The sequence below is a fragment of the Colius striatus genome, chromosome 13, assembly GCF_028858725.1.
Source record: "Colius striatus isolate bColStr4 chromosome 13, bColStr4.1.hap1, whole genome shotgun sequence".
Lineage (NCBI taxonomy): Eukaryota > Metazoa > Chordata > Aves > Coliiformes > Coliidae > Colius > Colius striatus.
The window spans coordinates 19,616,199-19,639,708 of record NC_084771.1 but is presented as its reverse complement, the minus strand read 5'-3'; the positions used below and the strand labels follow the sequence as shown (position 1 = coordinate 19,639,708).

General features: G+C 42.7%; 1 protein-coding gene across 1 annotated transcript in view; it reads left to right on the top strand.

The window, feature by feature from the left end:
* COL4A5 (collagen type IV alpha 5 chain) overlaps positions 1-18,862 on the top strand; it is a 74,815-nt gene extending 55,953 nt beyond the window's left edge. The window contains exons 36-51 of the mRNA XM_062006293.1: positions 174-313; positions 1,242-1,368; positions 2,573-2,653; positions 3,203-3,301; positions 3,847-3,897; positions 4,719-4,904; positions 11,278-11,411; positions 11,817-11,889; positions 12,029-12,100; positions 12,465-12,593; positions 12,851-12,949; positions 14,231-14,443; positions 14,784-14,961; positions 15,532-15,646; positions 15,953-16,125; positions 17,591-18,862. Coding sequence (XP_061862277.1) covers positions 174-313; positions 1,242-1,368; positions 2,573-2,653; positions 3,203-3,301; positions 3,847-3,897; positions 4,719-4,904; positions 11,278-11,411; positions 11,817-11,889; positions 12,029-12,100; positions 12,465-12,593; positions 12,851-12,949; positions 14,231-14,443; positions 14,784-14,961; positions 15,532-15,646; positions 15,953-16,125; positions 17,591-17,672 — 1,952 coding nt within the window. The 3' untranslated portion in view covers positions 17,673-18,862. The remainder of the gene's footprint in view (positions 1-173; positions 314-1,241; positions 1,369-2,572; positions 2,654-3,202; positions 3,302-3,846; positions 3,898-4,718; positions 4,905-11,277; positions 11,412-11,816; positions 11,890-12,028; positions 12,101-12,464; positions 12,594-12,850; positions 12,950-14,230; positions 14,444-14,783; positions 14,962-15,531; positions 15,647-15,952; positions 16,126-17,590) is intronic.
* The last annotated feature ends 4,648 nt before the right edge of the window (positions 18,863-23,510 follow it).

The window sequence follows — 23,510 nt, the reverse complement described above, 5'->3', positions numbered from 1 at the left end:
GTAAAAAGCCATGGAAGGTTTTTAGCTAATTATTTCAGTTTGGTTTTCAAAACTTAAACACATTAGGTGTTCAAAGTCAACTGGTTATCCTTTCTAGTTCAGTTATTGTCGTTTAAGTGACTTCTCTAAACTACTGCTGAAGTTTTATTTATGTTTATAAAACTGTTGGAAAGGTCCCCCAGGTATTAAAGGCAGCCAAGGAATAGCAGGACGTCCAGGGCAGCCTGGGCCTGCAGGATTTCCTGGATTGAAGGGGGAGAAAGGTGACCCTGGTCTTTCAGGCATCGGTATTCCTGGGCTCCCTGGACCAAAGGTACATTAACAAAACCCTTCAGTAGAAAATTCCATGAGGAAAGCAGATTCTGTGCTGATTTTTTTTAAAAACCTCTATAAATGTATAAATATTATGTGTAACTGTGTCTGTAAATATGTTGGTACCAAGCAGGGTTGACTGTAGGTTGTTCTTCTCGTGTGGGAGCAAAAATTTCTAATTCTAAAGGTGAAAATGTTTATATGTAATTGAATCTGGTTAAAAAAGCAGATTGTTTACCAGACCTTTTGTGTTGGCTTTTGTTGGTGGCCTGGTGTGCACTGCAGCACCTGCTGACATTTTGGTAGTTGGTAGGGATTTATTCAGTTAATATCATCGTTCTCATGTCTCATTATGTAGTCAATTCTGAAAAAATAAGACAATAGGTATTTTAAGATAAATCACTAAGGAGCTGATATATCATGATTACTGTTGCTGAACGCTTTTAAGTCTACATAAAACATTGCACTAATATTTACCTATATCATCCTTTGTCATGCACAAAAAAGTAACAAAGACATACAGAATATCTTGCAGCATTCACTGATGCCTTACAACTGATGTGAGCAGCAGTTCATTCAGCAAAGACATTTAATGGTTAAAGCTTCTCAGATTTCTTTCTAACTTCTGCATGATCATGGGGTAAAAACCTCTGTCTCTTCTAAAAGAAGAAAGAATGCTTTTCTCCTTTACTGTAGGCCAGTTCTGAGTAAAAGCCACAGTACTCTATGCAAATTGTAGGGGAAAACTGTTGGAATCTTTACAATTGCTATTTCCTATTCATTTTCTGTGTGAAATGCTTACTGTTAACTGGGTATAAGAAGTGTTCACAATATCATGATAACCTTTTTATGATAAGACTGGGAACACACAAGAAGGGCTTACCCATCTCATAAAGACTGGGTTCTTGTTTCTGCTTAATGTTTTCTAGGGTGATCTTGGTTTGCCTGGATACCCAGGTAGTCCAGGCAGTAAAGGTACAGCTGGAAATCCTGGTTTGCCAGGATTTCCAGGCAGTCCAGGTGCAAAAGGAGAACCAGGCCTTCCTGGATTCCCAGGTAATTCTGAGGAGGATTTTTTCTTCTCTCATGCTTATATTGGTACAGACATCTAAATGTGGTGGGTAATTTGTGCAGAGCTGCAGCTTCTTTCACAGTTTCTAGCAATCTGCTGCTTCCAAGCTTTGTGCTGTTGGAATTGTCACTGCAAGAGTAAGTGTGTGAATGCATCATTTAAAAGTGCCTTCTGGAATTATTCATCTGCTCTGAGGGGATGTAGCAGCTGTGTTAGCTAATGTTTTCCACTCCCCACAGCAGTCAGACACTCATCTCCTCGGACCCACAAAATACCTGTGTTTGGCTCTGTATTTTTGCTTCACCAGTTGATTAAAAAGTGTCATCAGGAAAACTAGGTTTTTAAAAATAGCATTTATTGTCTAAATATATATTCTAAAGAGAAATCTCCCTCTGAAGCACAGTGAAATTAGCTTTTGCACTCTAACTAGAAACCGTTTATGGGTGTGTTAGTTCATCTCAATTTAAAGAAACAAGGTTTTCACCTCTGCTGTGTTTGCAGCAATAAAGACTGTTCTAGCAGCATACTTGAGCTGCTTGAATGTAGGAAGTTAGGGAATTTCTAATAGTGTAGTCATGGCAGCAGCAAGCTTAGTAGAGAACAAAACCTGGCCATGAACCTTACAGCTTTAACCTCAGCTTCATGTGATGCCTGGAAGACTGAGAACAGTCAAAACAGTGTATTGAGACACTACCTTAATTAGGCTCAGATGCTGGTCAGAACTGCAACAATTGATTGTTTTTCCTACATCCCACTCTGATTCTAACCAAGACTCTTTTTATTAAGATGCTTTCTCATGAAAGGAAAAGTGGATTGAGAAAGGACTATCCAACCACAGCTCATAAAGCTTTCACTTTGTTGTCAAGCAGAAACACTTGTCTCTAAAATGGTGATTTCCTAGCAGACTGAGAGACCCACTGTGCCCTTAGCCATGAGAATGCAACAATTAAGAAGACAGTCTTGAAAGCAGCAGTAAGGACAGTTGTGCTAGCATGCTTCGTTTCTGTATGTTACTTGCTCTATAATTCATCTCCTTGATCAGGTATAAATCTGCAAAATGAGCATAAATACAGTGTCTTGATACAATTAGCTCATGTGTGACTCAGGGCATCTCAGATTATAGCATTTCAAGATCTGTTGAAAAGCCAGTTTTGTGCTTAATTTGATTGAAATCCCCATACTTCACAGGAACACCAGGAATTCCAGGACCAAAAGGTGTGGAGGGGCCTCCAGGTAATCCTGGCCTGCCTGGACCACCTGGGCCAGTAGGTAAGCGTGAACAGTGCAGAAAGGGTCATCTGCTTCTCTGAAAAACATAACACATGAAGCCATTTCCTTTCTTCTTACATTTTGGACATCATGAAAATTCATCCATATGTACACAGCTGCTCAAATACATTGCACACTGAAATGAAACAGAAAAGAAAGAAGATTTAACTTTTCCTTGACATCTTATGTCTGCTGTCAAAGCCATCTTGTTAGTTACTGAAACAAGAAGTTAACTGTTTGAGTATTTACCAGCTTTATTGATGGCAAGTACTCCAGTGGTCCAAGCTACTTCTGTATTTTAAAGGGAAGCGTTGTATTATCTTCAGCAAACACAAACTGCTTAAAAGGTCACAGGCCTAAAAGCCTTTTCTGAATTGTCAGGTGGAGGAGAGAGAGAGAGAGAAAGGTTGTATTGTTAAGATTATACCCTTGTGAGTTTGTTTTCATATTGTTACACCTTCAGATTCAGATGGTGGGTGGAGCCCAGGGAGGCTGGTTTATTTATTGCAGATTAGGGATTACTGTGCTAATGTTCTGTCCCCCTTCTAGGTGATATTGGTCGTCCTGGCCCTCCTGGTCCTTCAGGGGAGAAGGGACAGCCTGGTCGAGATGGTATCCCTGGACCAGCTGGGCAGAAGGGTGAACCAGGTTAGGTATCCTTCCTCTTTTCTCCTCTTCAGTCTGCACTGTGATGTCCTACTTTCCCTCTTCTAATTTCCCTATAACTGCCCATATACCTTCAAAGCTGCTTCTGCAGTTTCCAGCTGTTGAATGGTTCACAACAGGTGCTGTTAAGCTGCCAATGAAGCATAGGACAAGAATTCAATCAGCACTTAGATTTGAATTAAGTGACTTCAACACAGCCCCTACTGCTGTCATTCTTGGTAGCCATATTATATACAGTGTAATATCTGCCTTAAAGACAGAACCCCAACCAAAAATCCAACCGCATCGACTCCAAAATGCAAAAGAGCATCTTGTGAATGGATGGTGATACTTTGGAAAGTTACAGATACATTTTGTATCAAAACCTCTAGCTTTGATGTAGACTGGTGAGTGAATGGGGATCCTGGTAGTCTCAAGGTACCAGAAATCTAGACAAACTGCAGTTTCATCATTCTCAGCATCACGTTCCTATTCCCAGTGACTTGAAAGCTAAATGTGCATTATTAACTCAATCTGTTTCTTTATAGGTCTACCAGGTTTTGGGCGCCCAGGACCTCCAGGACTCCCAGGATTATCAGGTAAAGTTTCTCTGTGGTTCTTTGTTAAAAAAAAGAAAGGAATGTGAAATACATCTATACACCAAAAAAAAGGGCAAGTTGTATGATCTGCAACGAGTGCCACAACAACAACTAAAACAATGCACTTTTGTTTTCTTCTCAGCAGACAATTTTCAGTTAACCCCAGTAATAAAGATGCTCATTACCAACTACTGAGTTCTGTAAATTAGCAGTTATGCAGACAGGATAAATCCTGGTAGGATAATAGCCTGCTGCATTGTGTGGAACTTTGCTGATTTGTCTCAGTGAATAAAGCAGTCACACAACAGAAGACAAATGAAGCTGCTTGGAAAGTACACCTGCTTGCTGTATTTTCAAAAGCAACTTTCCAACCTCAGTCCTTTGACTTTCCAGTGGTGTTAAAGCTCCTGAATACCTCAACCTTATTGAAAATTGTGCAAGGAAGTCTTAATTACCAGTAGTGTCTCAAAAGAACAATGAAGTCTTCATATTGACAGATTTCTTCACAGAAAGGATTGCTTTTATAGGTTTGCAAACTCAGAGGATGTGTATGGGTTACTGAGCATCACTGAGTAGTACAGTGAGACTTGGTAAGACCTTGTAACATGTCAGGAGCTACAAAATTTCTCCTGCAAAAAATTATTAGGCCTAACTCTTTTCTGGATGAGACCCATTTTATGCTATCTCACGGCACAAATGAGGTGAGTTGTTGCCAGACTTGCACCTCATGTGAAATAAATGTCCCTGCAAATTGACATTTGGACTTTTTTGCATGTCAGTTTGTAACAGTGTTCGTTTAACATGGCTGTTTGGTTTTACAGGGCAAAAAGGAGAACTGGGCTTACCTGGCCCACCAGGGCCTCCAGGACTTCCAGGTCTGAAGGGAGAACCAGGTTTCCAAGGATTCCCTGGTTTACAGGGACCACCAGGTCCACCAGGATCACCAGGACCACCTCTAGAAGGTCCTAAAGGTAGCCCTGGTCCACCAGGTGTTCCAGGAAGACCAGGTAAGTGTGATCCACACCTATCAACATCTGCCACTACTTTCTGATTTTGCTGGTAGGTCATCAGCCTTTGAACTGACTCAATTTATTTGCATGGCTAAGGTCAAGCCTCATGGCATACGCCTTAACATTTGTGGGCAAAAGTAACAGCATCTAAAAATGAAACAAACAGCCTCAGATTCTGTTAATTTCTGATACCTGGCAGCAAAAATCTGATGCGTTCATAACCGGGCGATTCTCCGCATGCTGTCACAGTAATCACCTAGCGAGCACGATACCAGCCTCTGAGCTCCTGTACCTTTGCAGTCCTGTCACCTGATCAGCAAACGTCACCACGCATAAAAAATCCCAAAGTAACAAACCCCATCATTTTAAGAGTCATGAAACTCAAATTCACGCTTAGCACCTCAGCATGATCAGATTGGATAGCTGCCTCTTCGCCTCCGCGTCACATAACATAAGGCGCTGCTCCATTGTCGTGTGGCTCCCACGGACTCCATGCACCATAGTGCTGTGTTCATCTTCCTATTTCATGTTTGCATTTTGTTCCTGCACCAACTAATTCTGGGAATGAAAAAAAACACTTTACTGAGTTAACATTGCTGAGCAACTCCCTGGTGTCTGTTAGAATCTTGTCTCGTAGAACGTTTATTCACATTTAGATGCAGCTCTGGAAAAATCTAAGGAACCTGTCCCAGCTCTGGCTCAAGCTTCTTGCAGCATCTTGAGTCTAGAAGTACTTTGACACCAGTAAGACTCATCTCTCTTCACATGCTTGATATTCTCCTTGAAGGAGACTACTTTCAAACCAAGTTATTGGTTGATTACAGGGATTTTTTGTTTGCATATGAAAGGAGAAGTAATATTTTTGGTAATTGCCCTCAAACTCTGAGCTCAGATTTTTCTGTTACTCAAAGATTTGTTTGGGGAAAGTTAGTTTTGAGTTTGTAGATTTGTGAAAGAGCTGCTCCAGATACATTGTTCATTTTTGGGCATCAAGGGAGAGTTTAGTTCTACCGTACGTAACCTGGAAAGATTTTAGGAGTCGCTTTTTGCTGACGATTGGTCCTGATACTGGAGGAGGCAATCCCACTGAAAAAGGTTTTCAGAATAGTATTGGATCAAAATATTTTCACTAGAACTGGAATTGATTGAGGAATTCTCAGTGGCAGAGTGAGCCGTTGTCTTGTACAGAGCAGGTGTTTCCTAACTGGTCATTTAAAAGATGAGTCAGTATAAACAGCATTTGGTTTTCGTTTAGTGCACCTTGAGTGCTGGTTGTCAGTACAGTGACATTTTCTTTTAGGCCTAGTAAAAATAAATGAATCCTTTTGTATCCTAAACCTGCTTTTTATGTGACTGATATGGAACAACCCAATGGGTTAATAATTCACAGCTAGTCACAACTTCTTCTGGGAAGGAGTGCATGCCATCTTCCTTTCTCCTGGAGGAACTTACTCTCCCTGCTGTGCCCCAGGGGCTATAACCAGTCACTGGAGCATCTGTGCATCAAGTTGGTAGTCCTCATTTGCTTTCCATTTTATGTGTGGCCTTGTCTCCTTCTGCTTAGTTGCTCACTGGCAGGTAGGAGTACAGGACGAGTAATCCCAGCTCTGCTGGCTGTGGTTAGAGTTGCAGCTGGGGCACGTAGGAAGAGGAGTGAAGGGAGAAGAAATGGTGGGTTGCTGGACTTGGCCTTTGTAATTTAAATATGCCCAAATAAAGGTCTAAGATATCATAGATGTCGAGGTCTTCCAAAGGTAATTTTTGTGTATGTAGAGTGATGAGCAATTAAAATTTGCCCGTGAGATTCTGTGAAGCTGATTGGTGGGTGCATCAGAGTACAGCCTTTCATTTTTAAAAGGTGTTTGTACAGAGGATAGCTCCAAACTCAAAGAAAAAGAAACCAGCTAAGCAGCTCCTAATGTATAAACAACCTACCAACTGAGATTCTGTACTGTAGCATTGGTGTTTCTGTTGAAGCTTCTCATCCTGCTCTGACTTCTCTGTATAAATCCAGTCCTTACTGCCTAATCAGCTGGGGAGGCAGAGGAATGGTGGGACTCGTTTTGTGCCAGTTTGAGCGGTGGCAGAGGGGAAACGACCAGCAAGGTTCTGCTCAGCCATGTTCTCTCCCTCTTTCTCTGTGTCTCTTTCTCTTATTTCCAATTTTGTTGCATGCAGTGTATAAAATGAAGCATTTGTATAGCTCAGTTATGCGTGAACTAATGTGGATAAACCAAACTATTATTGCAGTTCTGGTACAATCAGCACTCCAGCCTTTTGTTTCAAATGATAACACAGTCAATTGTTGGAACGCTGATTTGGTAACATTTCAGCATAAGGCAGTTAGTCATAAAAGCAGCTGTGTGGCTGTCAAATTACCCCCTTCTGGGGACAGAAATAAACCCAGAAGCTGGATGCATATACTGGTTGTTGTTGACTTCTGGGTGTATTCTAAGATTAGTGAAAAGTGACAAAGTCAAACATGATGTAAAGCTCTGACTTCAGCTGAGTTGCCCCTAAAAACTAATGTCAATAGATGGGGTTGGGATGGATTTATGAATTGATTATAAAATTAAGCCAATTTCCAGGGCAACAAAACATTATTACTCCACATGTCTATCTTCATTGCTGTGAGTAATAATAGTTTGGTGGTTTGCATACTTTATGTCAAGGAATATTGAGCTAAATCTAAAGTGAAAGGTTTAGTTGAATATGTTAGTGTGTTGATATTTCTAATAATTTTGATGTTTTTCCCCTTGTTCTAATGCTGACCTTGGTGAACTCTGACCCCCTACTCCCAGGTCCCTCAGGTTAGCCCCTTAACTCCAAAATAATAACTTTGCATGCAAACGAATGTGTATACTTTAGTAGTGCCTAAATGTAGATATGCTGAGTCATTTTTCAGACATACCTTTTAATTTGTGGTAGGGGGAAAAAAAACCACCCACCTCAGAGTTGGCCTTTGGGCTTTTCCTCCTTCTTCCTGTAAGACTGGCACCAGAAAGATGTGACATTGCTCTCCCCGTGGAGGCAGATCATGTGGGTCTCCATTTGCAAGGCTTTCATGAAGTATCTCCAGCTGTGAAACTTGCTCTCCTCAGTGTAGTTGGAAACAATACATATCTAGTTTTTCATATTTTTTTTAAAGCATGTTGTGCTGTCCTCCCAGGTCTTTGCTGTGTGATTCTGTTTTGCAGTTTGGGCAAGGAACAGGATTCATTTTTGTAACACCTGTTACTGTTCATTTTGGACACTCTCAAGTGACTTAAATAAATTAAAAGCTTCTTTTATACCAACAGTGTCTGTAGGGAAATTTATAGAGTAGCAGTGAGGCTTTACATTCCCAACTTAGAGCATTGTAACTTTCAGTGCACAGAAACCCTTATTTCCATTTTTTGCTTCACCAGCACATTTCGAGGAACTGAGGAAAGCTCTTCCCTTATCATGTCTGTAATGAGAGTGAAGCTTACAGCCCTCCCCTCCCCAGTGTTAGGGCAACGGAACAGGATTGCTAAAAACAAACTCATTTTCATGAGCTTATTCTCATTTTAGCCAATCAGCATGTAGCACAAGCCAGCTCCTGGGAAGATTTTGAACATCTGTGTCTAGATGGAAAATGACTCGGTGCATCTATTTAATGATGTCTTTAGGTTTTGCTATGATGACTTCTAGGAAGCAACAAACTGTCATGAAAATTCAATACAGGAAGACATTTTAGTTTTTAGTGTGCTGAATTAAGCCCTGTGAAGTAGCCAACGTGGTGGCTCCCGAAGTTTGAATCCTGGCTTTATGCAGTCACATGAAAAAAGTCTGTGCAGCTTTGCCTTTTAATTAACCTGTGGTCACACATGCAGTTACCACACTTCAACAGAGAGCTGCCATCATGGGTAGCTGGGAGAAACTTATCAATTGCTTCATGGTTTGTTCATACCCTATGACTGTGCACAGCCAGAATTCAATAAACAAGTTTAGGAGAGGTTTATAAATCACAGCAAAACTTCCCTAACAGTGACACGTAGCTCATAAGTACTTAACGGTAACAATGAAATGCCCGTGTCATTAGTTTTAACAACTGTGTTACTGTTGAAAATAATGTACCAACTATGTAAGGAATAGTGCACTGAGGGAAACCTAACGTGTACTTCTTGTGGTTTTTAGCTGCCAGTTGCATGGTGATATGTTGATATGTTTAAATCATTTCACTGACATGAAAGATACATGTGGCAGAGGACCAAAAATCCCTATTAATCAAGCATGGTAGGGACAAGCAGCTTACCTTCTGAAAGGACATTTACCTGGTTTGTCTCAGGCACATGCCATTTTCCATAACAACCTTGAACAGAAAAAATAAGGCCAACAGTAAAGACAACAAATGCGACATTTGTAAGTGCTGCTGTATTTTTGCTTAGAGCATTTGCAGCCTTTTTGATCCATTTAAATCTTACTTACCATTTTGAAGAGGGTTCAAGCCTACTATTCTGTCCCAGAACTGTACTCACAGATAGCTGAGGGTTCCTAACTGGGTGAGTCCTTCTGCTAATCATGCTTTCCCCCTGCCCAAAGCACAATTTTGATTGAATGAGTTGTCATTCACAGTTTACCTGCGTATTTGCCAGGCTCCAGGTCCTGTGATGTGTTGCATTTTGTCAGTGAAATGGTTACGTGGTCCAGACCCCTTTGTGAGTAGGACTAACCTGTCACAGGTCTCAGCTGCAATGTTTAAGCAATAACACATTCTTTAGTAAAGCTTTAAGTTTGCTGTTACATGAAGTGTCAAATTAGTCTTAGTAGAGCCTAGTCACCAGAATAACTTGTATCTGAAAATACATATCATTTTGTATTCATGTATGGTTTTATGCATGCATGTGGATTATACTGTAAATACAAAATATGCTGGTGAAATGGGTTGTTGTGTAGTGTATATGCTGTCATCTGTACTATTTCTAACTAGTAATCTTGTTTTGTACTGTGTGATGTCTGACCCTTCTAACATCGATCATTGGGCTTTGGTGAACTCTGATCCTTCCAGGTCTTCCAGGTTAGACTCTTAACTTGGTCCATTTATTTTACTGCGTTGCACTTGATGTAAGAGAAATGGATGTTTTCCTGTAATTCTCTGATTATGTTTTTAAGGACTGTGGTTACTCTGCAGAACATGTGTTTGATTAGCATGCCTCAGGTGGTAACCTGTTATTATTTTGCATGTGTACCGAACTAGACCAGGAGAACAGAGCAAAATGAACACACAAAAAATCCTTGCATGATGGGATGTTTTCTGTAGCTGAAACTGCTACAGGATATGTGTGAAATCTGGTACAAAATTGCTGTTGATTTAAAAAGAAAAAATGTGAATGGAGTTGTATACTCAGATTTGAGTGCAGAAAACCAGCTCATCAAATGTATCCACTGAATATAGATTGTGAGGATGTCAGAGGAGATGTTGAATTATTCAAGGTTGCAGAAGAACTCAAAATCCAGCACACTGATAAATGTCACTCGATTTGTTGTACTACAGAGGACAATGTCATAGCACTGGCCTGCAAACAGATACTTTTGTTAATCCAGTCACGAGATCTAACTTGTAAAGCGTTGCTGCCCTTGCCTATGGTTTATTTTGCCACGAGTTAGTATTGGTTAATTGAATTTAGGTAGTGGCATAAAGGTAGGGGTCTCATCCTTTAGCTCTCCTAACACCTAAGCTGGTTTTAAATCCACTGCTTTACTTTGGATTAAATGTGGCTGTAGCAAAGGAAAAATAGCTAAAGATCAGCCCAGTTCTTGTACTGGATTTACAGAGCATAATTCTACTAAGGACAGACAAATTGGTTGGAGAGTTATTCAACGTAAAGAAGTTTCTGCAACTCGGGTGATTATTTAGGCAAGGCAGAGTGAGGGGCTTCCTGCTGCCCAGCAGTCAGTACACAGTGTATACCGAGCTCCTCAACAGGTCTGTCAAATTCTAACAGCAAAAAAGCAGCAGTATCTGCTGTTGTTGAGGCTGCCTCTCAAAACAAATTCAGTCTGTTAAGACAGCGTTTAAAAGATGGTGAATGTAATGCAGGTCAGCAGAGGGGATATTTGTACCATCTCATTTTGGGTTTCTTGGCTCCTACTGAAGGCACTGGTAAGCTTCTAATGCAGGTGAGTTGTGCTGCCTCTCTTCATCAGTTGGATAGGGAGCCTTGGTTCCTGATTTGGGTAGTGCAAATAGTCCCTCTCTTTGTTTTCCTTCTAGTTTATCCTGAATTCAGCCTCAGAATAGAGCTGGGAAGTCAAGCCAGCTTGGCTTTTATTTTTATGATGAAGGCACAAACTCGGAGAGGATGTTTGATCTGTACTGATAGCTCTGCATTTGTTCTGCAATGTTAAGGTCCACCAGGCCCAGAAGGTCCTCGAGGGCCACCAGGCAGTGGAGGACTTAAAGGGGAAAAAGGGAACCCAGGTCAACCTGGCCCACCTGGCCTGACTGGTCAAAAGGGAGACCAAGGACCACCTGGACGCCAGGTAGGCCAAGAAAGGGAATTTTCCCTCCAGTTCATTTCTAAATATAATAAAAATTAAATATATTTGGGTGGAACATGCAGTTTATCACAGTAAAATAAAAGCCAAAATGTGGTAGCTAACACCTGTGTTGTAGCAAGTAAGAGGATCTTTTTACCTCAGTTATCACCCAGTGTCTGGGAAAGATGTCTCCACTGTATTCCTCTGGGGGCTGGAGCTGTCAGCACACACACTTTGACAGGGTTCCCTGGCAGTACCCAGTGCAGTGAGCAGAATGCATGGCCTCAGCCCTTCAGAGCACTAGTTCACAGACCCAAAGTGTGCTTATTTGTCCCCCAGCCACATTTCCTCTCTGTTATTTGAAACTGCTGAGGAGATGAGTGAATAACATGAAGCTGTTGTGTGCAGGGGGATCCCGGCCGCCCAGGTCTGAATGGAATGAAAGGCGACCCCGGGGTTCCCGGCGTTCCAGGATTCCCAGGTATTTGACGAGCGAAAACCTCTAGGCACAGTAACAGCCCCTCAGGGAGCAGAGAGGCCTGATGTGGGCCATTCCTGCAGCAGATTTTGTAAGACAGCATGTTCTTTCACTGTGTAACTGTGTGAACTTGATGTTTCAGGTATGAAGGGCCCCACTGGACCTGCAGGACCTGCTGGCCTCACAGGCAGTCAAGGACTGCCAGGTCCACCAGGTAGGGACTCCTGGGTACTTATTGCCACTTTTGCTCACTGACAGTAGAATTGGTTGCATAGAAGTAGGACTGAAACAGTCTCAGCGAGCAATGGAAGTTTAAACACAATTCCAGGTCATACTTTTTAGCCCTGCAAGTAATCCTGTGATATTTTATACTGTATCCAGTTTACATGGACTAAGCCCTGTGACGCTTGTCCTTTGAAAGGGGAAGGTGTCACTAAGAACACTTTTTTGCCTTATCTATACACTTAATCTTTGCATTGATAGAGCTCTTCACTTCTGAGTGATATAGGGGTAACAGAACCTGTTTCTAATACTCTCTTCCACCTTGATTTATCTAATACTAAGCTGCTTTCTCTCAGGTCCACCAGGTTTACCAGGTACCATTGGACGAAGCATTGTCATCAAAGGTGACCCTGGTCCCCCGGGTCCTCCAGGACAGCCTGGGTCAAAAGGGCCACCTGGACTGCCAGGGCCACAGGGATTGCCAGGTATGACCCTAGGGTGGCTGTGAAGGATATGTACAGCTGGTGGATAGCCGACCAAGATGTGTAGCTGAGTGCAGGTTGCAATGAGGGTTGCTGCACACAGGCTGCAGAGACAAGTTACTGAATTCAGCATGAGGTCATAGGCAAACGTAAGGTTCTGTTAGGGTCTGATGGATCATGAAGCAACAATAGATGGGTGCCAGCAATTTAGGTAGTGAGATGAAAAGCTTTTATTTCAGTTCTGCATTTATCTACTCTAGGTGCAATTGGTCTCCCTGGTGACCCGGGGCGAGATGGACTGCCTGGTTTTGATGGTCCAGCAGGACGTAAAGGGGAGAGAGGCCTTCCAGGCCAACCAGGTATGGTGTTTATCCTATGAAGACTCAGTGGAAAAAGATATGCTCTCTTTTATGAGTGCAGGCAAATACAGGGAAGGGAGATCTTTGCCTCGTGGGAATAACAATTAAATCCCAATTTTAGGTGTTCTTAATGCAAAAATATTACAAGCAGCTGAACATACTTTGGTTTGGAGTGGTCTTGGAACCAACCCATTGCTGGTCATTGCTGAATAACATTGTAGAGTGCTTTATCTCAAGCTTAATGACATCCTGTTTGCAGCAAAGATGATGCACAGGAGATAATAGTAAGAAACAGAAGAGAGGCATTAGTAAAATCATTTAAATTTTGCATGTAAATCGTGAATGGAGAAAAGCAGACCAGAAAGGAAAGAATGTCACCACAGGCAGAGATCAGACTGCCATGCAGCTATTGCTTAGACTTACTGAATCATGATTTGAGAAAAGAAATCAGTCTGGGCACTGGGACAGTTTTCTAAAGAAGATGATCCATATTAAGTAGCTAAATATTGCAACTTGTGAGAGAAAGTATTAGAATTTGAACAGTGAAAACAGTACAAAAATCCACAATGCCCTTTTTGTTTTCCCCTTTTCTCTGAGTAGCTATGAAATCTGTTAGCATTGTTGTAGTGAAAAAAGCATGAACAGTAATAGCTGTGGAATAAAATAGTCTAAATATTTGTATGGTTGCTGATATTTTTGCTGTTCAAGAACAAGTGTCTTTTCTGATACCTTTCTCGGTCCTATGACTTATTCTTGCTCTCATTCAAGGTTGTTCTAGCCTGCTCCCACTTTTTCTAACACACTCAAAAACTGACTGCAGCTTTTCTATGCACTTTGATGGGCTTTGGCTCAGGTGTTACTGTAGCATGCCCTAGACTGACACTTGCTTCTGTTTCAGGCTCTACGATTTATTTTGTGATCTTAAGCAAGAGGTTTCAACATTATCTTACTAAGCTGCACACACAGACGTGATTTGGACTCCTTCCAGTGGCTGTCATGTCCACTACAGTTGTTACCTTGGTGCCTCATAGCTCTGAACATTAACTTCACAAAACACCTCCAACACAGGGAAGCTGCACTGTTATTTTATAGCCAGCTATGACAGCCTCAGTGACTGAACCAGGCTTACATGAAAAAATAGCTTGAGGAAGACAGCGTTAGCAGATAGCTGGTCCCCCAGCTCACAAGCACTTTAATCAAGACCACGCTACCTTTCAGAGCTTCGTTAAAAGAGCAAGAAATGTTAATAAACACTGTGTTGTGCTTCTCTTGTGTGAACAGGTTCACGGGGAATACAGGGACCTCCCGGTCCCGATGGCTTACAAGGTCCCCCCGGGCCTCCCGGAACAGCTTCAGTCGCTCACGGGTTCCTTATAACTCGGCACAGCCAGACCAGGGATACACCACTATGTCCACAGGGAACAGCAAGAATATACGATGGATTCTCTCTTCTATACGTGCAAGGAAATGAGAGAGCACACGGCCAGGATTTGGGTGAGAGATTCTGTATGCTTTGTCATTGAGGGGAATGAAGTTAGAGCTGCTCCTTCAAATGCTCCGGTTCTCTGAAGAGATGACTGTCGTAGAGATGTTTAGATGAGGATGGGGATTGCATACCAAGATCTACTACCTCCAAGCATTGCACATTATAATTCAGGATCAAGAAATGTACACCAAAACTGAGAGGTTAAGTTTTTCCCACATGTGACAGTTTGACAGCACAGGCTGTGCACTCCCAGGTGAAGAACAACACACAGTTGCTGTTCTCGGAGAATCGCTACAAAAAGCAACAGGTGGAAATGTTGCTGTTGACAATTTGTGTCTCACTCTGCAGGTACTGCTGGGAGCTGCCTTAGACGTTTCAGCACCATGCCCTTCATGTTCTGCAACATCAACAACGTGTGCAATTTTGCATCAAGGAATGACTATTCCTACTGGCTCTCGACTCCAGAGCCGATGCCCATGAGCATGGAGCCTCTGACTGGGCAAAGCATCCAGCCCTTCATCAGCCGGTGAGACACAGAGGGCTCACAGCTCTCTCTTGTCATATCTGGAGAAACAGCTGATCTTTATCCATGTGTTTCCAACGTGCAGGTTGGGTATTAGGAGGTGGATCTGACATGTTTTCCTGTGAGAAATGCTAGAAAAATAGCTTGCTTTAAAGTATTTGTTGTCTTAAAAGGTCAGTCTATGTGGAGCTGTGATAATTAAGAGGCTGAAAGGCTGTAAGAGCTCATCTCAACTGAGGAAGCTACATAGTCAGCAGTGTGAGATGGACAGGGACAGGGAGGCAACATGAGAGCCATCAGTTCTAGAATTAAGGCAATCACTTGGAGAGATTTGGAGCTTCCAGTTTTTGTTTCAGGAACTGCTTCAGCATTTTACCCAATGGAAATACAGGCAGATTTGGCATTCCAAAATCTTACCGCAGTTACAGAATACGTGAGAAGCAGAAGCCTACATTAAAGGACAGTCTCTCACAGGCTAGTTTTTCCTCCCTTTCTCTGTGAAAGAACTCTTAATAAAACACACTCCTACTATGTTTCAATCTTATGTGTTTCTCTGCTGCCTCCCATGTGCAGCTGCGTTGTGTGTGAAGCTCCTGCTATGGTGATCGCTGTCCACAGTCAGACCATTCAGATTCCTTCGTGTCCTCCAGGCTGGGACTCCCTTTGGATTGGTTACTCTTTCATGATGGTAAGAACTGCCTCCTTCTCCAGAGCCAGCTACTACCCACTTGTGCCCTCCCTTGTTAAAAACTACAATTGTTGTCACCCCAAAGCCTTCACCTTCAATTACTGACCTTGGTAGCCAAGATTGACAGCGATTTTCCAGCACACAGAGCCCAGTGTAACTGATATTTATGGAGGTGTCCAACACCACATTATCTCTGCCAAAAGTGAACAGTGGCTCTTTCAGTAGTTGGAATGCTGTGCTGTTGAATTTTTAGCTCCTCCTGTAAGACTCATGTTTGTGTGTGTGTTTCCCCCACCCCTACACCAGCACACCAGCGCTGGAGCAGAGGGCTCTGGACAGGCCTTGGCGTCGCCGGGATCCTGTTTGGAAGAATTCCGCTCGGCTCCCTTCATTGAATGCCACGGCCGTGGCACTTGTAATTACTATGCCAATTCATACAGTTTCTGGCTGGCAACTGTAGAGGTGTCAGAAATGTTCAGGTAAGAAAACCTGTTCCTTGTATATTACTTCATTCCAGAATGCAAGCTTTGGAAACTGAATTTATTCCAAAGATCAAAAGAGATTTGTTTACAGGGGTACAGGGAAATAAGTGAGCTTGTTTTCCCCTTCACAACCAGTTTTTCAAGTGTTTCCTTGGTAAGCCTTTAATATTATGTAAAAACTTGTTAGGGCACGTTCTGTTTTGCAAGGAGTCAGATTCTTTTTATGTCAATTCTTACTCACATTTAGTAGTACTTTCTCTGAAGGTAGCCCTGCTGTAGTTGCTGTATTTAGAGCCTAACAGATCCATTTTCTTGAGATGGGCCTATTTTTTCCCAGGCCTTTCTGTAGACCCAAATACTTGACGAAGTAGTTCACAGACACACAAGGAGCAGGTATGAAGGGCAACACCAACTCCACTTCAGCCTGTTAGGGCAGATGTTCATAGAACTTGTTTTTAAAAGTCCCATGTGAAGGGGGTTTCATATCCTCCATGGCAAGCATTTTGTCCAGTACTTTCCAGAGAATTAGGATGACATTTTGGCTGCCAGAAAGCCAATGGACATTCTTGTCCTCAACTTCCCTGCAGTCAGCATTTCAGCTGAACTCTCTCAGCTCCTCAAACTTTTTCCCTTTCAACTTGAGTATCAGGAAAAAAATTATTTTGGAAGATCATCTCCTTTCATAGAATAAATTGCTGCTGCCTCGTTTGCTTACTGACAAAAACCTCAGAAACGTTCCCACTGCCCCCAAACTCGAAACATGTAGCTGTGTGGTAGTGGGCTGGCCCTCTGTTACATAGCAGCATGGCCCTTAAATTGGTTTCACGTAACACTCACAACCATGATGCTTAATGTGCATTAAACAGCCATCACTGTAAGGTTTTAGGGTGGGTGATCACTGGTAATTCACTAGTGAAAACTACCTACTACTAAGTACTGTGCACCTTTGAGTTTTAGATCTCTACTTTCTCCCTCCCAGAAACATTATTACTCTCCCACCTTCTCACCCTTTCAGAATAGAAATAATTTGGTAAAGCCATCAGTTAAATACCAATCTCATTGTAGCAGTGTTTCTTACAACTGTTCAAGTACCTTTCAACTGAGAAACCCAAAGGCTACAAAGACCCACAAGAAATACTGCCTCACATGCACAAAATTCACCTTCCCCTGGGTTTGGTGCCTGTGCTGCCTCACGTGCCAGACTGCAGCAGGCGATGGGCACACCCTGTGTGTGCTGAGGCACCACACACAAACTGCTGACACACGTGTTGAGGGCACACGGAGAGATGGCTCATGAGGAATCTCTCCAATACAGGGCTGATTCCCTGCTTACTACTGAAGTGTTGTCTTAAACTGTGAGTGAAGTACAAGTTTAAAGGAACAGTTCTGTAAACAACCTAAAACATCAACCTAAGCTTCCCTTTGTGTCTAACCTCACCTTACCTTTGTGTCTGCCACCCAGTAAACCTCAGTCAGAGACACTGAAAGCCGGAGACTTGAGGACGCGCATTAGCCGGTGTCAAGTTTGCATGAAAAAGACGTAACGTCTTGGAGAACTTTTGTAAAACAGTTGAAAATTCCCAAGATGCACTGTCTCCCAGCTGCAACAATGGTGCTACTGTGCAGAAAGAAAAGAAGAAAAAAACCCAACACAAAACAAACAAATCCAAACTGTTTTAACCACGCCAGTTCGAGTGTACCTCACTTGTGTGCCAAACTAAGGGCTGTTCGGTACGTAGCTGACAACAGAACTGAGATGAAAGAATTGACCTCTTGGGAACAGAAAAGGACACTTGAAGTTCACAAAGGGTCAGAAGAAGAAATTGTTCATTTCTCTCCCTGTACCAAAATGGCACCTTTTTGCTCAACCAAGAGAATACAGAAAACCACGACGCACTGAGTATGTTGAAAATAACCAGACTGCAGTTTTGAAAACCCTTTTCCATGGTGCTACTAACCCTCCCGTGTCCCAGGGTTTTAATATGAGATTTTAAGCTTATTTCTCCTTGTAAGTAATGAAATGTGTATATTGTGTAAACACCTTTTTAGTTGAAACTTTCAGTCTTTTAGAAACAAACCAGACTGATATAAAAATGCTTATGTCTAAAATGAAAAGATACAGCAGTATTTTATTATGAAACTTGTGGTGCAGAGAGAATTTACCCCTCTTGTGCCACTCCTTCTTTTAATCTGCAGTTGCCACCCTGATATATTTGGGAAATGCACAATTATTCTGAAGTCATTTTAATGGGGTTTTAAATGTTGTACACCATCCTATTGGTGGTTTTATCCGTGCTTAGAAATCTCAATCCGCTTAAAAAGGGGGTTTTTTTGTATCTTATTAAAATACGTGAAGTTATTAGCCATATTCTATATCCTCCTCTTCTGAATAAAAGTCACTTTCACATTTTAGTAATCAGTTTGGTTTAACAAAACCTGTTCCTTGTGAATACCCAGTTACCAAAGCATTTAAGATGACGCCTCTATGAAACCTCTCCTCTGAAGCACTGTCATGCATTTTATCCAAAGTTGTGTACACACTAAGAACCCTTCTGAATAAAATGAAGCATAAGCTGATGGAAGCTTTCCTATTTACATAGTAATCTTTTAATCTTATGTGAATTTATACACAAGCACTATGTATTTACAGTACACAGCAACTCTTGTGCATGTATAGTTCACATAAGGCCTCGAGAGATGGTGCATGCAGTCCTCCAGGTGTCATTTTGTAAGAGTCCTCCTGTGTGTGTCTTGGAGTGTCATCACTTGTGCAATAGCTGAAAAGTGACCACTTGTACGTGTGACTGTTCAGCTTCCACGGTCAGTGCTGGTTCATTTGCCCTGATGTATAAACAGAAGTCCCTGACAGGCTGTTTGTCAAGGGAAGATACTTTAATACTTTTGTTGTATATTGCCACCTCAGCTATCAATACAACTTAACTTGTGAATTAACATACTGCTTTATACAGGTGAAGTGTATTTCTTTATTGATTACTGTTAAGTAATTTATCTGCTAATGGCTCTTCATTCTTACCTTTCAGTTATCACTGTAAACACGGAGCATCACAAATCTTGGTTTTATGTACCGTTGTCAAAAGACATAGGACTGGTGACTGACCAACCAGGTGGCAGTGATTTATACAGTGAGATTGGTGCTGATTTCAAACACTTTCAACTAAGTATGAAGTTCTTTTAGAGTAAGGTGCCAAATATTAATAGCTTTGTCTGTTTCAGTTAGCTGCAGTTGTGGATGTTGGTAGAGAGTGGGGAATTCAGCAATGTACATCCTTCAGCTCATTTTATTTTGATGCATATAGAAATCAACTGAACCTGCTGCTACCTCCAAGTCAATAACTTGTTACCAAAGCTGAAGTAAAATAGTCTCACCTTCTAAACACAAGCCCTTATCTTACTGCTGGCTCCTCAGAAGCCTAAAGTGAACACAGCAGCTTGTCCCTAGCCCCCAAGAAGCAGAAGAACACATGCTAAGGTCAAGGAGTTCCCAAAGGAAAGAGCTTTCCCAGCCTTTCTGAACACCAGCCCGTCTTGCACCACAATTTTAGAGTTCATGTGTGGGGGCCTGAGAAAGGGCAGAACCTCTTTGTTCATGACCAGTGTTTCTTTCTAAGACTTGGGCATCCCTCTCAGCATGTAAAAGAAAGCCCCCCACATTGCAAAGACAGGAGACACCAATCCAAGGTAGACAGCATCCAGCCCAGCTGGTCTTGTGGCAGCTTTAGGTCCCAAACCTTTGAGATGACCACAGAAAATGAAAATATGTCAAGCAGCTACACTTCTGACAGATCCATTCTCTGTTCTGTTCCTGCAGCTCTCACCCTGACCTGGAGAACTGTCCTGAACCTTAATCAGGCTGAGATTTCCAAATGAGCTAATTTGTATTAAAAGTGGTCTAGAGAGGAAGGCGCATCTTTTAACTGAGACCTGCAGCAGAGATTCGAGAGGTGCTGGTTTAATTCCCACCACCCAGTCAGTGCCTTAGAGCAGGTAACTCACTTGACCTGTGTTGGACGGGAGTTTCTGGTCTATAAAAGCAAGCGTGGCTGTTGTTCTCACCTACTTCTTGACTGCTTAGACTGTAAGCTCTTTGGGGCAGAGACATGGAAGGGGCTCAAGTGCTGGCTGGGGCCTCTAGGTGCTATCCATCAGTATGTGAACATTAAACTACAGGTAAAAGCTTGTGTTTGCAGATCTGTTATTAAAAAAACCCAAGTAAAACCTTGTTTTGAACACTGGAGCCTTCAAAGTAGCCTCCCACCCTGCCTGAACAGGGGGCTCAGACCCCACTGCAGCTACACTTACAGCTCCTTTTCCCCCCCAAAATCTGATTGTTTTTTTAACTAAATCTTTTCTTAACACATCGTGGCCAGGTGGTCGATTTTGGTTAATCTGGAGTGGGAACCTGGAAGGTAACTCGGTGGTGCTGCAAGCTGTCTGGGGACAAGTTGCACACTTTAACCACTCGAGGGCACCATGTGGCTTTGCAAGAAAGCTGGAACGGAAACGGCGAGTTCCCCCAGTGCTTCCATGCAGCAATGACTTTAAAACAGCTTACTAGAAGGGGGAGGGTGTTGCCTTTCTTTGCTCACTGCCCCATTCTTGAAAGCTTGCTGCAGGTTCTGTACTGTCCATTGCAACCGGGCCTTCAGCTTTCTGAAGGAATCCCAGCTTGCAAATCCTAGAACCAGCAGCCTTATCCAAACCCTGGGTTTACACTGTGCCAGTTGTACAGTTCTGATAAAGACATGATGTTCAGTTTCTTCCTTCGCTCTGCTAAGTCTTACTGTAGTCCTTGGCTAGAAAGAAGAAGCTTCCTTCAACCTCAGATCCATGGGTAAGGTGAGATTTGAGCTTTGGAAACAGTTGTGCAGTCAAAGCACAACCTGTGAAGCACAGCAGAGCAGCACAGCTGTGTTCCACACAATAACTCCATTGCTATGTGTAAACTTTGTGCTTTAGGAGCTCTTAAGCATGTGGCATTTTGTGCACTGTTGCAAGGGTCAGACCTCTGCAGGGAGGGCTTATCCCATCCCAGGCTGGAGGAAGTACCTTGTGTAAAAAGTAGTTTCAGAATTTGGAGGAGGGGTGTATTGATTTGGTAGCAACAAATGCTCGTGTTCTAATCTGCAATTTCTATATACTTTGATACCTTGCTTAAGTATTTGCTGCCTGAAGTGCCATCCTGGGGATACCACTGAGGGAAGGTCCTCTTGCCTGCCTTAGGATGACACTGATATGAGCACCATTATGTGTTTTCAGCAGGCCCTTCCTTGAAAAGTTATGCTTCAGACTGTGCCCCAGCGTGGCCACTTGCACTAGAAGCACGAGCTGAGAACTGCACCAGAGACCAGAATGATTTCATCTTCCCAGGGTGTTTTATTGACAACAAGCAGGACACTCGTGCCAAGGGAAGGTGAGAGCAGTACTTAGTGTGAGGAGCAGTAACAGTGTTCTGCATTTAAAATGTAGTGTAAGGATCTAGAACTATGAGCTTTTGAAAGAAAGATGATTAACTCACCCTGGCTGTGGCAGAGAGGTGACGATTGAGTGAGTGGTTAGTAAAGCAAAGGGCTCCCTTTAGCAAAGGTGGAGCAGAGAGCGTGGCTGAGGCTACTGCACCAACAAGCAGCTTTTGCACCCACTGAGCTCCATTTCCTGGCCATCAGTCTCCCATAACCATAATGCTGCTTTACACAGTTTTAAATTCACTCAGAAAACCAAAGCAACTGAGCTTTGTGCGTTTCTTTAACAGGAGGTGGGGGAAGTTTTTACCTCCCAGCTCTACACAGCAAGCTTGCCACTCCTGCTACCCCCCCCAAGGCATGTTGCTTCACAACCATTCATGGAAACATGAGGGGAGAAACATCTTGGTATTTGAGGGAACATTACAATTTACAGCCAGGAGGGGATGCATGAATGAAAAAAATGCAAGACAAGTTGTATTGTTACCTGGTTACCTCTGAAAAGGTGATTCTTCCCTGCGATGAACCTCTTGTTCCTGGTTCTTTGATTATTCCCAGTGCTTGTTGCTCAGTGAGACACAAGATCCATTGGAATTGGTCATTGTACTCCAAAACAAAGACTTTTACTGTGTATTCTAGTGGCTGTGTTGAAATTCAGACAGGAAACCTAACTTGCCTTCTGCTTTTAGTTGAGGGCTTTCACTGTGCTTCAGGAGCAACAGAGTTCTGTCAATGATTCACTCAAAGGGGGTTGAACAATCAGTGCAAGCCTACATCCCCTACCCTCCCCACACCCCCCTTCCAAAAAACACCCCACCACCCCAGGCAGTTAGCCCATTTCACAGCCAATGACACACTCAGAGGTCTCTTAAAGCCCTTACTGTGAGGCTGCTGCAACAGCCCCGACACTGTTTGGATAATTGTCACTGTTTGTTTACTGCTGGTAAGGCTGTTTCAGCCACACAGGAGAAGAGTAGTTTCCTTTTTCTTCCCAACAGAGGCTCCGGGCTGTAAAATGAGGCCCTGAGGAAGGGGGCTGGTTTATCTGAGGAAAGCCCTATTCTTACAGCAAACTTGACTGCTACACGAGTTGCTTCAGTGTGCTGTTCTGAGCAGAATTACATCAGGTACTTTTAAAGGAAAAAAAGTCAAATGCAAGAAACGTCACATTAAGTTCTCACATTTATGGAGACCATGTAAGCTCACATCTACAGCTAAAAACTCTTCCTAGACAGAACTGCTGCCATACCCTTCCTGGCAAGGAAGGAATGTGAAGAGGCACTACATTCTGTAGGCATTTTCCAACTGAAGTTCAGTTCTTTCAGCGAGTGGGGACATGGCGTGGAACTGTGAGATTTCTATATGGGTTTTGGTTTTATAGACTGAGACATTACCAAAGGATTACTCCAAAACTTGCAACAGCAAGCGGTACTTGTCCCCTTCTGCCCCAAGAGCAGGAACCTGTTTGATAGTATATGCTGCTAAAAATTCCTTCCAGGACTAGTTTTGATCACGCAGCTTCCATACTCAGTCATGGACAAGGATAGGGACAAAAAATTGCCACAGTCTTCTGCATTTAAAGCAGAAAAAGAGAGTATCAGGCACTGGTATTTTTTTCCCCCCTCACTCAGCAGCTCAGTTGCTTACCAGCAGTATGAATCTACAACAAAGAAAACATCTGGGTGTTTTGCTGTGTGTTACCTCCTTTTGCACTAAGTGGCAGAGAAAATTGTACAGAGTGGGACTCACTCCCCTGAAATACGCTAAAAGCTCCTCCAGATCCTCAGGGACACGGGGTGACAAAACCACTTGAAGATGAAAGCAGCCACAGCAGGAAGAAATGCACTTCTGGCAGAAAGCAAACCCAGAAGTTTGTTTAAAAATAAAACTCAGACACAGAGC